The sequence below is a fragment of the Nematolebias whitei genome, chromosome 18 (genome assembly GCF_014905685.2).
Source record: "Nematolebias whitei isolate Nwh7 chromosome 18, NemWhi1, whole genome shotgun sequence".
NCBI classification, from domain to species: Eukaryota; Metazoa; Chordata; class Actinopteri; order Cyprinodontiformes; family Rivulidae; genus Nematolebias; species Nematolebias whitei.
The window spans coordinates 16,091,118-16,105,748 of NC_056515.1; the positions used below are offsets into that span (position 1 = coordinate 16,091,118).

Here is a 14,631-nt window from a genome sequence, read left to right on the forward strand (position 1 = left end):
AAACTGGTTGATCCACTCTGAGAAGGTGCTATTTAAGAGACTGAGCTGAATACAGCACCTCAGACTGAGGAAGTCTCTTGGATGAGAGACGAAACGTTTCTACATTTTTTTGCTTTGTTTTATTTTTTTGTTTTTTTGAATGTCCAGAGGACCAGATTGAACTTTTTTGGATTTTTCTACCTGGATTATTGAGCATGCATCAGGATATTACTGAATACTGTTAGTCATAATAATGGGGGGTTTAATGGGGGGTTTAAATTCAATTCATGTAGATGCTGAAAGTGATAGCTTAAGCATAGCCTTTAATAATTTAATAGAGTAAACTGGTTTAACCCAAAATGTCCACACATCTACTCAATCTCATCATCACACTCTTCACCTAGTTCTGACATATGGCCAGAGATTAAGGACTAAGTAATACATGTACATCCTCAAAATCCTGTTCTGTCCGATCATTTTTAATAACCTTTGAGTTTACATTAAATGTCTACACAGCCACTGAGAGTAAATTTCATTATAGCAGGTGTTTCTCAGAGAATGCTGTAACCAAATTAAAATAATCTTTTCCATTGATATTTACCTCTGTCTTGCAGAGTAATGCAGTACAGAGCATAGACTTAGATGATCTGATTGATAAATTTACAACTTCTTTACAAACTTCGCTCAATAAAAATGCTCTGCTGAAAAAGAATGGTAAATGGTAAATGGACTGTACTTATATAGCGCCTTTCTATCTTATTTCAAGATACTCAAAGCTCTTTACACAACAATCTGTGCCTCATTTACCCGTTCATACAGCACTCTACTAGATCTCTACAAAGCTAATTGAACAAATCATTCTAAAGAGACTAATCAGTGCTTTTAGATCACATTCATACTCCGATGGGACACGCATCAGAGGCTATGAGGGGTTCAGTGTCTTGCCCAGGGACACTTCAACATGTGACTGCTGGTGGATTCGAACCCCCAACTCTCGCATTGGAGGACGACTACTCTAACCACTCAGCCACAGCCACCCCAAAAGAAAGTAATTATTCAGAGGAAACTAGCTCCTTGGTTCAATTCTTTGTTGACTTGGTAACTTGTTAACTAATTAACTTGGAAACTTGTCACCTTGTTGACATGGAAACTTGGCAACTCGTTGACTTGGTTACTTGCCACTTCGATGATTTGGTAACTTTCCAAGTCCTTGACTTAGTAACTTGTCACTTCAATGACTTGGTAACTTGTCACTTCAATGACTTGGTAACTTGTCACTTCAATGACTTGGTAACTTGTCACCTCGTTGACTTGTTAACTTGTCACCTCAATGATTTGATAACTTGTCACTTCAATGACTTGGTAACTTGTCACTTCAATGACTTGGTAACTTGTCACCTCAATGATTTGGTAACTTGCCACATTGTTGACTTGGTAACACGTCAACTTCATGATTTGGTAACTTGCCGTGTCGTTGACTTGTTAACTTATCACCTCAATGATTTGGTAACTTGTCGTGTCGTTGACTTGTTAACTTATCACCTCAATGATTTGGTAACACGTTGTTGACTTGGTAACTTTTCACTTTGATGATTCGGTGGCGCAACTGGTAGAGCTGCTGCCTGTCAGAGAGCAGGTTCCCGGTTCAAATCCCGGTCCAGGGGCCTTTCTGGGTGGAGTTTGCATGTTCTCTCCGTGCATGCGTGGGTTTTCTCCGGGTACTCCGGTTTCCTCCCACAGACCAAAAACATGCATGTTAGGCTGATTGGTAACTCTAAATTGTCCTTAGGTGTGAATGAGAGAGTGAATGGTTGTTTGTCTCGTTTGTCTCTATGTGGCCCTGTGATGGACTGGAGACCTGTCCAGGGTGTACCCCGCCCCTCGCAGTAATTGTTAGACATGGGCACCAGCCCCGTGACCCAAAAGTGGAAGAAGCGGGTAAACAATAATGGATGGATTTAGTAACTTGTTACTTCGTTGACTCTGTAATTTGTTGACTTTTTCTTTAAGTTTTCTCAAACTTGTCTTAATAAAACTGAGCTGCAGATCAACGCATTGTAAACTTTGCTTTAACAAGTAAAGTGGGTGTTAACAAGTCAGACATATGTTTAAATGTTCATGCGTAATTAACGCATAAACTACGTGTTAACAACGCGTACGCAACACATACTTTACGTGATGTTCGCACGTTGTTTACGTTTTATTTTAAAGCGCAAATTTGCCTCTTCATGTGTAGTTAACATGTGTTAACACGTAGTTTACGCGTCAAAGGCACGAGAAATATTCACGCGTGTCTGATCCAGATGGCTCTCCATACCCATGTGCCTCTGTCCACGTGAGTGTGATCTGATCCACCACTCCTCGCGCTCAGCACGAATTCTTATGTCTCCTGTTTGCGTTCCGGGCAAACGCGCGCTCATCTCATTCAGAACTTCCGTTTGAAAACACACGGATTTAAATATTTCCGGTGTTAACACCACCAGGTGAGCATGGACTCATAAAGGACTAAATCACCTGAACCCTCTTGGGTTCGTTTGCAGTTCGGCTACAACTCACTCATCTGTTCACCAGTTTTTATCCGGTTTTTATGGATCTGTTCGGGAGCTTCTGTAATTCTGACCAACCCAGAGCAGCTAAAATCAGACGGAATCTGCACTGAGTCTGGTAGACATTTTCCTGCAGGTGAAACTCACCTGAGCCGTCATGAATCCACCTGCAGCTGTCAGCAAACGCCCGAGGAAGCCACGAGTGGACTGAAGCTTCTGTTTACACCCGACAGACACTTTCTGGTTCTTCTTCGCCGTTTCATGTAGAAAGTTTTCACAGCGCCACGTGCTGTAAAACAGGTGTACTTCCTGCTCAACCTGTTTCGTATTTGTAATTATTTTTTCTATCCTTAACATGTTTTTTTTTTTTTTTGTCTTTCAGGTACACCTGGACCTATACCTGGACCAGCCATTCTGTGTTCGTCTGTCTCTCCTTCCTGTCCTCTCAACCAGCCGGTCAAAGCAGATGGACACTTGTCCTGAACCTGGTTCTGCTGGAGGTTTCTTCCTGTTCAAAGGGAGTTTTTTCTTTCCACTGTTGCCACTGTACTTGCTCAGGATGGGAGACTGCAACGAAGCCCAGATTCAACTTGTCTGCTGGATTCCTTAGATAGAGAACTTTACTAATTGGCTTTTATGTGAATGTTTCTGTAAAGTGCCCTGAGACAACTTTGTTGTGATTTTGCGCTATAGAAATAAACTGAATTGAATTTAAATGAGTCTCTAATCTTCCCTTCCAGGGATTCCCAGTGAGTAGCACCTGCATATAGAGACTGTTATTATCGCTGTAAAATAAATCACTTATTATCATTCTGAGTCTGTTATCCTTCAGTCCGTTCTTTGGGTAAACACCTCTGGTGTGACAATATCCACTACAAAAATGTAGACTACACCCCTGAATAAAGGTGAGAACAAATTTGAAAAGGTCTTTAAAAACTCAATTTGAAATCCATCTGGCTCTGGGACTGCCCATTTTGCATATTGTTGATCGCAAAATTTATCTCAGCTACAGAGAACTTTCTCCAAATCTTTGGCCAGATCAAGACCCACTGAAGGAAGTTTGACATCCTTAAAGTCCTGTAATTGGTTAGCTGATGACTCATAAACAATGATTGGTACAATTTACTAAAACATCTATTAACTCCAGCATTATTGTGACATTCAGCTCCTTGGTCGTTATTTATTGTTGGAATGGTTTGGTTAGCTGAATGTCGCCTGAGCTGATGTGCGAGTAAACGCCCAGCCCTTTCACTGTGTTCGTAGTAACTGGATTTAGATGTTAAGTATTCTGTCTGAAACTGAAGTAACGTTTCTTCACTAAATCTTGTGAAGGGGAGTGGCTACATTATCTGTCCAATTGTAAACTCTCATCAGTTAACGGTCTTAACCATACCAAGCTTTTCTTTTCATTCAGGGCGGCTGTGGCTGACTGGTTATCAGATATTTTGCTGACAGTCAAACAGATGTTTTCAAGCCAGCTAACAAAAAAAAAAGGAAGTCCCTGACTTCCTGTACAAAATAAAAGTGTCAATTTCTAATCATTAAGACGTCACTTCCCGTCTCCAAAATAAAACACCTGCAGGTTCATTCAAACAATTTATTTTCTATTTTACCAGATTTTTACCAAAAAAATAAAAAATTTTCATAGAATTTCACAGAAAAACGTTCACATTTCTTAGTATCACCAGTTTACAGAAAATATAGAAACTCTCAGAATAAAATTGGACTACATTTCCCAGAATTCCCTTTTTCACCAGCATAAGAATCAGTAGAAACATCCAATAAATCCCCACATTTACAAGTAGTACAGTAACAGAGCGTTGCCATGGAAACGCACATTCACTGGTCGATTGGTCCTATTGTGTTGCCGTAGCAACGAGAGCTTCAGTGTTTTATTTGTGTATGAAAATCTGGCCTCTGATGGTTTTATTGTGAAAACCTGACCTCCTGCTTCCTGTCTGAAGTGTAACAGCTTAAACCTTCTGGCTGCAATCTGACGTTGTTTGGAGCTCCATCTGTTCAGTCCATCTGAACTCGGAACGCATTGATCTCCATCGGACGCAGCCGAGCAACGTGTCGCTGCTGGTGGGCGGAGCCTGGCTCATCGTGGTCACGCAGCAGAGTGAGGCCCGAACGTCGGAGCGAACGGAACCGAAGAGGAGCGAAGAGGCCCTCCAGGTCCACCTAAAGACAAATAAATAAACAAAAACAAACAAGTCATTTTAGAAAAACAAAAAAGTAGAAATCTGTTTCTGATGACGGAACTTTAAAAACTAAAAAAAAACCACTAAAATGTAAATATCAGATCACCTCCTCGTGCACGCTCCATGTGCATGAAGGCTGAGGACTGGGGACGGAGCTACAGTCAAATCCCTTCCTGTGGAGGAGGAGAGCCACTTCCTGTGATGGACTTCCTACTTCCTGTTTACAAACAGACATTTATTGTTTCAATTAAAGAAGACTGGTATAGACCCAGTAGGACCTATATATCAGACTGGACCAGAACCGACCCAGTTCCTCTCAACAGAATGTGTTGAAGTGATCCATCAGCTGCTCACATCAATACCCGACTACAGGAAGTGACCTCAGCACTCACCTGTGGGTCCTCCAGCGTCCTCAGGTTCAGCAGGTGGATGTCACATGGCAAAGACGAGTGCAGGGGCAGGAAGGGGCGGAGCTTCGGCTGCTGGCTGTCACTTGGAGCGACCATGGTGATTGGCGGGTGGCAGAGCGATAGAGAGGTTAGGTGGGCGAGCAGAGACAGGTGCTCTATTGAGGCTCCTCCCACTTCCTGTCATCAGAGAGAAAACGGGTAGATCTGAGTGAGGAAATAAAACCACAAAACTACATCCAGGTCCACCTGCAGGTTTCCATCACAGGTGGTCCCCCCCCCTCCCCCCCAGTGTTATGCAGGTAACCGTGGTAACAGGATGCAGCATTACAGCACAAGTCTTGACATCATCTATCTGAAGACAGCAACTCCACCCCCTCACCTGAGCCCCACCCTGGCGCTCCTCCAGCAACAGGTGGTAGAGACTCGCTGTCAGCTTGTTGTCGGTGACGCCCTGACCGAGGCCACGGTTATCATCCTGCTGCAGCCGCCGGTCCAGCACCACCTCCAGTTCACCTGCTCAGGTAGAGATGAGTCAAGTAAAGAGGTGAGACACCTGCTCAGGTACAGACGAGGCCTCACCTGAGTGCAGCGAGGCCACGGCCTGACTCTGAGCCGACAGTAGCGTCAGGCGGCTCCTGGAGTCCTGGAGGAACGAAGAAGAACTCATCGGGTAAAAGTTGGCCTGCAGGGGGAGCTTCTCCAGGGTCCGCCGCTGCTGCATCTGCAACGACCAATCAGAAGGCTCGTCAGCCCAAGGTCAGCTGATCATTAGCTGAATATAAGCCGAAGATCAGCCTGCCAATATTTAACATTTGATCGAAAACTAATTAACAAGCTGTCAAACAATCAATCTACAAATGATCAATAAACAGTTTCATGGTTTTATCAGAATGTGACATCACAGTAAGGGAAGCATCTGATTGGACGTTCATAAGCATGTCAAAATAAACGCTGACAAACAAATAATGGAGTAAAAACCTGGAAACCATTGAGGTCGCTGTAGAAACGGTTGCCACTGACAACGTCACTGACAAATCTCATAACAAGCTCCCGGTTGACCTCTGACCTGATGTCCACTACGTTGAAAACCTCCAGAGATTTCCCAGCATGCCCTGGGACAGAAAAACAAGACTTTTATTTTGAAAGTATTTTACATAAAGAGCAAAACTTCCAGGAACATATTTGTCTTCCTAAACAAACACAACCAGTGACAACAGAAACAAATGGTAAAACTTTACTCATCTGAAAACAGCATTCCTTTGTTTTAAATTAAATATGAACAGAAGAAAAGACGGAAACAACTGAAAGTAAACTTTAATCAAAACAAAATTAAATCTGTAACGTTTAGACTTTGAGCCCCGAGTTCTCTCTGCAGGCAGAACCTGACAGGCAGAACTCAGGGCACACAACTGAACTTTTAACATTTTAATGAGGCAAACGAAGAAGAAAATCTTGTTACCGTCCAGGTGGAAGAGCTGGACCGTGTGTGTGAAGTGTTTGTAGCAGGAAGTGATGGCAGAGAAGACCGGACCTCTAGTGACCCGGACCAGTGGGGGCTCAGAGGATGAGTAGGGCTGAAGGGGGGTGGTGGGGTGGGTAAGACACAATGAATCATAAAACAGAGAAAACGTCCTGCTCTGAATAATCCCTCACCTGAGGCCCCTCCTCCCCCGGCAGGAACAGGTACGCTCCACTCTTGTCTTTGTTCGCTGAGCTTCTGGTTCCGTACCAAAAGAACTGGACCTGGACCTGACGAACCAGACCGGACTGAAGGCGGACCTTCTAAATTTCAAAATCGACACATTTTGTCAAGATGTGGATGATTAAAACTGAACATTTGATCAAATATTCTGACTAACAAAACAATTCAATTTAAAAATAAAACATTTTAAATTTAAACTTTAAATTAATACATTTATTTTGTAGTGTCTGTATTTTATTTATTTAACCTTTATTTATCCAGGAAGTCTCATTGAGTCACAAGGACTCATTTTCAAGCAAGACCTGTTTGGGAGCAGATGGTGGGGGTTACGGGCCTTGCTCAACGGCCCAGAGTAGGACAAAGAAGGGTGGAGGCAGGTATAGGTGCTTCACTTTTTCCACCCACATTTTGATGTCGTCGGTCCGGGGAGTCAAACCTGCCACCTTCCGATCACAGGCCCATCTTTTCTAACCTCTGCACCACCACTCCCCTTTAACTCTTTTGGCACTTTTACTCAATGAGTCCAAAATTTTTCTACATTTGTATGAAGGTTTTATAAGTTCCTGAACACCAGGTGACTCAAGCTTTTATTTTGAAGGGTCAGACCTGTAGAAGGCCAGTGTCGGGGGAGCTCCATATCTGAAGGTGCTTGTTGCTCAGAGTCAGAGGGGTGTTGACCTCCTTTCCTTCCAGAGGAGACACCTGGAAGTGCTCAGACTGTATGGTCAGTGAGCTGCCATGACGATGAATGTTGTAGCGGGCCCTGGGGGTGGAGCCAGGAGAGGCTTTGGTCACATGATACACGACCAGGGACAGAGGTGGAAGTTCAGCAATGAAGGAGAGCTTGACAAAGAAACAAACAGAAGGCATAAAAACAATCTGTGCTGATTAGTAAATCAATCATTGATCCAGTCTTCACCTGGAAGGCCTCTGCAGACACTCTGCTTGGCTCCGCCCACACCGCAGAGATCTGTGCAGCCATTGGCTGACCAGTTTCTGCATCAACTACACGAGCGTCTGGAGAATCGACAACAACACTGATGACGGAGGTACGGAGCTGCTCTGTGGGGTTAAAGACAACCAACCTGCAACAAAAAGCAATATTCAATACCAGCAACCACCTGATAAGTGTTCAGGACACAACTCTTTACCTGGGATTGTCACTGAGTACGAGCGTCGTCTTCTGAGGCAGAGCATCCTGCGCTGAGATCACCTCGTCCTAGAAAATCATCACAGAATCAGTTTACCATTTCTAGACTACAAAAACACTTCATAGGTTAACACAGGTGAGCACAGGTGAGTCCACACTGAAAACTTCTAATGTAAAATCTAAATCTGAAACATAACAGGTACTGAGGTCAAAGGTCACCGTGTGCAGGAAGGGTTTTGATTGGTCGTAGTGGTACTGGCTCTTGTCCAACAGGAGCAGCCAGTGGGCGGAGCTCTGTATGACCTGCCGCAGGTTCAGGATGGCATGAAACAATCTGTAAAAGAAAGAAAGAGTCAAAGAATCTCAGCGTTTCGTTCAAAAATCAACTGTTAAAAATTACAAGTGTGATTTTTTTCATGACCTAACAAACCACAACTTCACAACAATAAAACATGCTAACAGCAGGCTAAGAGTGCGCTAACAATTTGCTAACAACAGACTAACAGCAAGCTAACAACATGCTAGCAACTTGGTAACAACAGACTAACAGCAAGCTAACAACATGCTAGCAACTTGGTAACAACAGACTAACAATGTGCTAGCAACAGGCTAACAACAGGCTCACAACGTGCTAACAGCAGGCTCACAACGTGCTAACAACAGGCTAACAATGTGCTAACAACTGCTAGCAACAGGCTAACAACATGCTAACAGCAAGCTCATAACGTGCCAACAAGAGGCTAAAAATGTGCTAGCAACAGGCTAACAACATGCTAACCACATGATAAAAATGGGAATGATGGAGATTGTTAGATGATGGCTCTAAATGAATGGCTGGGATGAGATGCTAATGCTACATGCTAACCGCTCACATCGATGGACACATTACCTCTGAGCAATTTCTGCAGCGATGCCATCCTTAAACAGAGAGCATGGGAGGGAAATGAGACAAAACAAGCTAATGCTAAAGTGGCTACACAGGTCCTACAGTTCCAAACAACTTTTTATAAAAGAAATAAATAAAAAGTTAGTATTAATCACATTATAACATGAGCATGCCAACAAAACACCACTGGTTGGAACTTTTACTTCAACATCGCTCACATGCTAATATCCGTTTACCAGTGAAAGAAATGTAAACTCTGAAATAAGTAGAGTTTAAACAGATTATAACCTTTACCTTTTATCTTACTCTTTAAATCAGAGGTCACCAATGCGGTGCTCGTGGGCACCTGGTCGCCCGCAGGGACCTCGAGTCGCCCGCGGCGCATGTTCTAAAAATAGCACTCATCAAGGAGCACCACCTAAAAATCATGATTAATTATATTTTTAAATTTAAGAAATAACATTTGCAAGGATTTAGATTTGAAATGAAAATAATTAATAAAAACTTTTAAAAGAAATAGTTTTGCGTTTACAGCTTAGCAACCTTGCCTGGGGTAAAAGTTGGGAATCATGTGCAGCTGCAGACGGCTACTGCCATGTCTGCAGTGGTGCAGATACAAGCTATTTTTACCTCCCAGAGGGGAAAATGGCAGAAAAACGTAAGAAAACATTTTCACAGTGACTGTGAGGAAGAGGTCTTTTTACAGTTGTCAAAGACAAGTGTGTCTGTGTCTCATTAGTGGGCTGTGGTGACACCAAAGCACAGCGTGGAGCGACACTTCACCAGCTAACACGCTAGCTTCAATGCTAACTACCAGTACCCCCCTGGTGGCTCACAACAGGCAGAATGTGAGTGTTAAAGGCAGATGGAGGCGTTTTTCATGAGGCATTTTCAGATGGGGAGGTCTTGGGGGGGGGGGGGGGGGGGTGTAAAGCAATGATGAAATATGTGAAAAATAATTTATTTAAAAAGAGTAAAATATGTTATGGTTAGTTAAAAATGCTGCCGATCTGAAGATCAGTACTAAAGTGACCGTTCAGTTGTAGTTCTTCTGAAGTGTTACTAACAACAGTTAGTGCAAACAGGGCTTGATTGGAAAATTTCACCGTTATTAGGTTCTTATAAAATGTTACAGAAGTTAACAGTAAAAAGCATATTTTAAACGAATGATACAAATGTGTTCATTCCTACAAAACTGTTAATTTATAAAATACACTGAATTTCAAATGTTACTGATTGAGACCAACATAAAAGAAATAGTGTTTTATGTTTAAATATCAGTTTTCTGTTATAGTACGTCATCCATTATGCCCCCTTGTTGGGACTGGAGCCCATCTCAGCTGCTTTTGTATGAAGGCAGGGGACACCCTGAACAGGTCTCCTGTCCATCACAAAGACACCCAGGACAGGTCTCCTGTCCATCACAAAGACACCCAGGACAGGTCTCCTGTCCACCGCAGAGACACAGACAAAGACAAACAACCATCCACACTCCCAGTCTCAGCTAGGGACTAGTTACAGTCCCACAGAAGAGCCTAAAACAGGATTCAAACTGAGGGCTCAAGTTCTTGATTGAGTTCTAATCACCAATTATCAATAATAATTGATCATATCTGCCATGCTAAATCCTTACTGATAATCATTGCGGAAGTCCAAAAAAGTTCAATCTGGTCCTCTGGACATTCAAAAAAACAACAAAACAAAACAAAGCAAAGTCAAAAAGTCAAAGGATGAGAGACGAAACGTTTCTACATATTTTTGTTTTGTTTTTTTGAATGTCCAGAGGACCAGATTGAACTTTTTTGGATTTTTCTACCTGGATTATTGATCATTCATCAGGATATTGCGGAAGTCCTTACTATTAAGATGTGATCAGGCAGTCATATAATCACATGTACAGTATATAAATGGATTAGTAATAATACTATAATTAAAGGTGAACCATGCAAATTTGTTTGGATCAAACAAGAAGCCCTTCGTGTCACTCGGTCCACTGAAGTAGCTCTCAGTTCCAAAAAGGTTGGTGACCCCTGCTTTAAATGTTACCTTATGTGCTCTGACAGTTTGTTTTCCTTGTTATTTAGAGTTTCAGAGAAGTCTTATGTTTATTTTAAATCTGAATGTGACTCAACAGCACACACACACACACACACACACACACACACACACACACACACACACATTTTTTTTAACTTTAATCCCTAAAGAATCTGACTTGGCTTCAGTTTAAACATGCTAACTGAGTTAAAGCTCCACAGCTAAGCTGAATCTTTCTTAACCAACATGCTAAAAGGTTGTCTAACAGGAAGTAGCCACCTGGTTCCATAATCAATCACCACAGGGTCGCGGGCGGTCCCGGTGACGGCATCATGGTGCTGGAACAGCCCCAAGCTCCGCCTCCCAGTGGTCAGATGCTGGAAGTGTTCACGCGCTGGAAAACCTTCAAACATGTGACTGTCGCCACGAAAACGGCGTATTTCAGCCAATGTGATGCTAAATAGGATTTCAGCTGCTCTGTGGAACAGAGGAGACATTTAGGACACAGGTAGGACACACCGGCTGAGGTAGGGACACGCCCCTTAAGGTAGAGACACGCCCACTGATGTAGGGACACGCCCACTGAGCTGACCTGAGCGTGGACTCCAGGGTTCTGTCCAGACGTTTGTAGAACGGTCGGGATGTAAAGTAGCCGCTCCAGTAGTGATCGTCTCGGTCAGCATACGTGAAGAAGTCTCCACGGAGCGTCGGCAGAGATGTTCCCGTGGAGCTCAGTCGCCGATGAAGAGCAGCAAAGTAATCAGCCAGAGTCCCGAACCGGGCCTGAAACGGACCGCAAAAGAAGAGTGGTGAGATAACCTCCGCTGAGTGTTTACAGGATGATAAAGGTCACAGATCAAGTTCTTTCTAACTGCAGTTTGGTAACCTATCAATCTAAACCTTGATGAATGTAAGCCCCGCCCCTCCAGGTGCCCCTGGAGCTCACCTTGATGTGCAGCTCTGGGTGCCGGTCGAAGTAATCAAAGAGTTTCTGGTAGTTGCTGAACTGAGCGTCCCATTCTCTGGACTCCACGTAACGAAAGTCGTCACCCAGAGGAACGAGAAGAACTGAAGAGCGGAAGAGACGAGACTTCTGGCGATACTGATCCAACAGAACCAGAGCTCTGAGGGAACCACAGACTGATCAGGACCCTCGGATCAACTGGACACTCAAAATCAGTTTTGTTCAGTTAAATCAAAGAAACACATTTTTAATTTCTTTAACATGAGGATTTATGCCAATCAACCATAAGCCACTGTTTGAGGGTTACTTTTTAGGCAGTCCATCTACCTGCCCACAGGGCTGGCCCCTCCCCTTTCTGCTACATTACACATCATGGCCACCCCCATATCCTACATGTCATCTCTAATCAGATCTTAGATGTTCAGGAGCGTCATTCCCCGATCTGTCACGGAAGCACGATCCGTAGTGTACTTCTGGATGGCACGGAACGCCGTTTATGAATAAAAACCGTTTTAATTTACTTAGAAAATTACGTGCTCTATCTCCACCGATCTTCATCTAGCTAATTTATGCCACTCGTATTTCCATTATAAATCACTGGTTAAGATGATATGTGACGCATTCGACCTGACCCCCAGCCTGGACTGAATGAGAGAAACCCTGCAAGATACAGAATGAATAATTTCCATGGTGAAACAGCGCCGCTCAGTGGTGAAGCTGCGTATCATTTGAACCATGACGTAAATATGTCAATGATTTTAACAGAAATACGAGTGGTGTAAAATAAGCAACATGAAAATCGGCAGAGATACAGCACATACTTTTCTAAGTAAATTAAGACAGTTCTTATTCATAAACTGAATTATACTAGTACATTTTCCTTAATCTTACATATTCAACGGCGATCCGTGCGACCCAGAAGTATTGCTTTCAGCGCATGCGCAAATGAGCTACACTACGGATCGGGTTCGTAACAGATCGGGGAATGACGAGGAGGATTCAGTCAGAGGCAGGAAACAGGAAGAGAACTGAACCTGGACTTTCAAAAAAAGCTTGTAGATAATCTTCAAAATAGGAGCCTGGTTCTGCCATAACTACAAAGAAAGTGACCCGTCCCCATGCTCACCTGTCCTGGACGTTCTGGTCTGTGATTGGCTGAGGCGGGATTCTCCATGGACAGAAGACACGCCCCCCCGGCAGGCGGTGGAAGTCAAACTGGCAGCAGACGGCCGGGTTCGGACCGCACGTGTGTGGGACGTCATAGCTGTAGAAAGGCATCATGTGACACAAGATGTCACTGCGGGAGGAAGAGTCTGCAGCACAGGAAGTGGGAGGAGTTAAACAACCATCAGCTGATTGATTTTAAAGATTCTTGTGTTTTTCTCATCGACTCATTTCATTTCTTCCTTCTGAAAATTTAAGCAATCCTGAAAACCTGAAAGCTCACCCCAGCTCTGTCGCCATAGAAATTCCAGCGTCTGCTGCTGGGCAAAGTGCTTCTTCACAGCGTAGTGAACCCTCTGGACCACCATATTGATAAGCCCCGCCCCTTTCAGCAGGTAGGTCATGGAGGGAGAGTGGCCAAAGGGATCGATGGCCCAGCCGCTGCTCGGCTTGACTCCTGTGAGCAAACATTCAGTGTCAGAGCTGCTGGTGGGCGGGGCCGGTGAGTGGAGACATGTGAGGGGGACAGGTGAGCACCCAGGTGAGTCTGCAGCCACTGGTGGCCCTCCATCAGCTGGTCCAGCAGAGCGAAGTAATGAGAGTTGGCTTCATCCGCCATCACCCAACCGCCTGTCACCAGCTCCAGCTGCCCCGCCTCCACCAGGCTGACCAACCAGATCACACCGTTACAAACAGGAAGCAGAAACCATATTAGCGAGCAGCGACAGTTCAACTCTGTGTGGTTTAATCTGATTTAACCTTCAGCTCTGAAATGTATTCAAATTAAACAGTTGATTTGGTTTGTTTGGGTGGTGTTTTCACCGTTTCACCATCGCTCTCTTCTGATCATCGATGTCGCTCCACCATTTGGAGAAATAACTCACTTCAGCCCAGATCATCTTCCTCCTGCCCAACAGAACTGTGATCAATAATCCCGTCCATTTGTCTCCATTTGTCATGATCGGACAGAGTGATCCATCAGCTGCTCATCATCTGAGCAGGTCTGACAGGGAATCAGGCCGTCGACGGGAGGCGGCAGAACCTTCAGTCAACAGGAAGTGATCGTACCTGCTGTCCTCGCCAAGCTTCACGAGCATGTTGTCTAGTATGTGTCGGGTCTGATCCTGGTAGTATCCGTCAAACGTCTTCAGCCACCCTGAAACACAGAGCAGCTGTCAGTTCAGACCCAACACGCCTGACACACATATGGGCATCAGTCATGTGACAAGTCCCACCCACCAGGGTCGTTGTGTGAGTGAGGAACCAGAAACAACTCCAAGGGCTGCTCCGCCCACTCATCGCCGTCATACTTAATGTCAAAGCCCTGCTTCCAGACGCCGCCATCAGGGTTGTCGAAGGGCAGCAAGTCATAAACATCCAGCAGCTAACAAACAAACATCAACAGGTAAACATCCAGCAGCTAACAAACAAACATCAACAGGTAAACATCCAGCAGATGACAAACAAACAACAGGTAAACATCCAGCAGATGACAAATAAACATCAACAGGTAAACATCCAGCAACTAACAAATAAATAAGTAAGGTAACCACAACAGATAAACAAACAAACATGGACAGGTAAATATC

General features: G+C 44.1%; 2 protein-coding genes across 2 annotated transcripts in view; both read right to left on the bottom strand.

Moving 5' to 3' along the window:
• LOC119424366 (molybdopterin synthase sulfur carrier subunit) overlaps positions 1-2,786 on the bottom strand; it is a 15,109-nt gene extending 12,323 nt beyond the window's left edge. Inside the window, exon 1 of the mRNA XM_037691830.1 lies at positions 2,673-2,786. Within this exon, the coding sequence (XP_037547758.1) occupies positions 2,673-2,684 (12 nt within the window). The 5' untranslated portion in view covers positions 2,685-2,786. The remainder of the gene's footprint in view (positions 1-2,672) is intronic.
• A 1,534-nt stretch (positions 2,787-4,320) lies between these two features.
• Positions 4,321-14,631, bottom strand: part of LOC119424942 (alpha-mannosidase 2) — an 11,444-nt gene continuing 1,133 nt past the window's right edge. The window contains exons 3-23 of the mRNA XM_037692462.1: positions 14,282-14,426; positions 14,111-14,198; positions 13,865-13,948; positions 13,580-13,707; positions 13,326-13,499; positions 13,005-13,191; positions 11,861-12,038; positions 11,507-11,697; positions 11,194-11,391; positions 8,211-8,325; positions 7,993-8,060; positions 7,761-7,926; positions 7,448-7,684; positions 6,793-6,921; positions 6,599-6,713; positions 6,118-6,251; positions 5,719-5,860; positions 5,519-5,652; positions 5,122-5,316; positions 4,836-4,946; positions 4,321-4,709 (exon numbers count right to left, since the gene is read on the bottom strand). Of these exons, the coding sequence (XP_037548390.1) occupies positions 4,545-4,709; positions 4,836-4,946; positions 5,122-5,316; positions 5,519-5,652; positions 5,719-5,860; positions 6,118-6,251; positions 6,599-6,713; positions 6,793-6,921; positions 7,448-7,684; positions 7,761-7,926; positions 7,993-8,060; positions 8,211-8,325; positions 11,194-11,391; positions 11,507-11,697; positions 11,861-12,038; positions 13,005-13,191; positions 13,326-13,499; positions 13,580-13,707; positions 13,865-13,948; positions 14,111-14,198; positions 14,282-14,426 (3,084 nt within the window). The 3' untranslated portion in view covers positions 4,321-4,544. The remainder of the gene's footprint in view (positions 4,710-4,835; positions 4,947-5,121; positions 5,317-5,518; positions 5,653-5,718; positions 5,861-6,117; positions 6,252-6,598; positions 6,714-6,792; positions 6,922-7,447; positions 7,685-7,760; positions 7,927-7,992; positions 8,061-8,210; positions 8,326-11,193; positions 11,392-11,506; positions 11,698-11,860; positions 12,039-13,004; positions 13,192-13,325; positions 13,500-13,579; positions 13,708-13,864; positions 13,949-14,110; positions 14,199-14,281; positions 14,427-14,631) is intronic.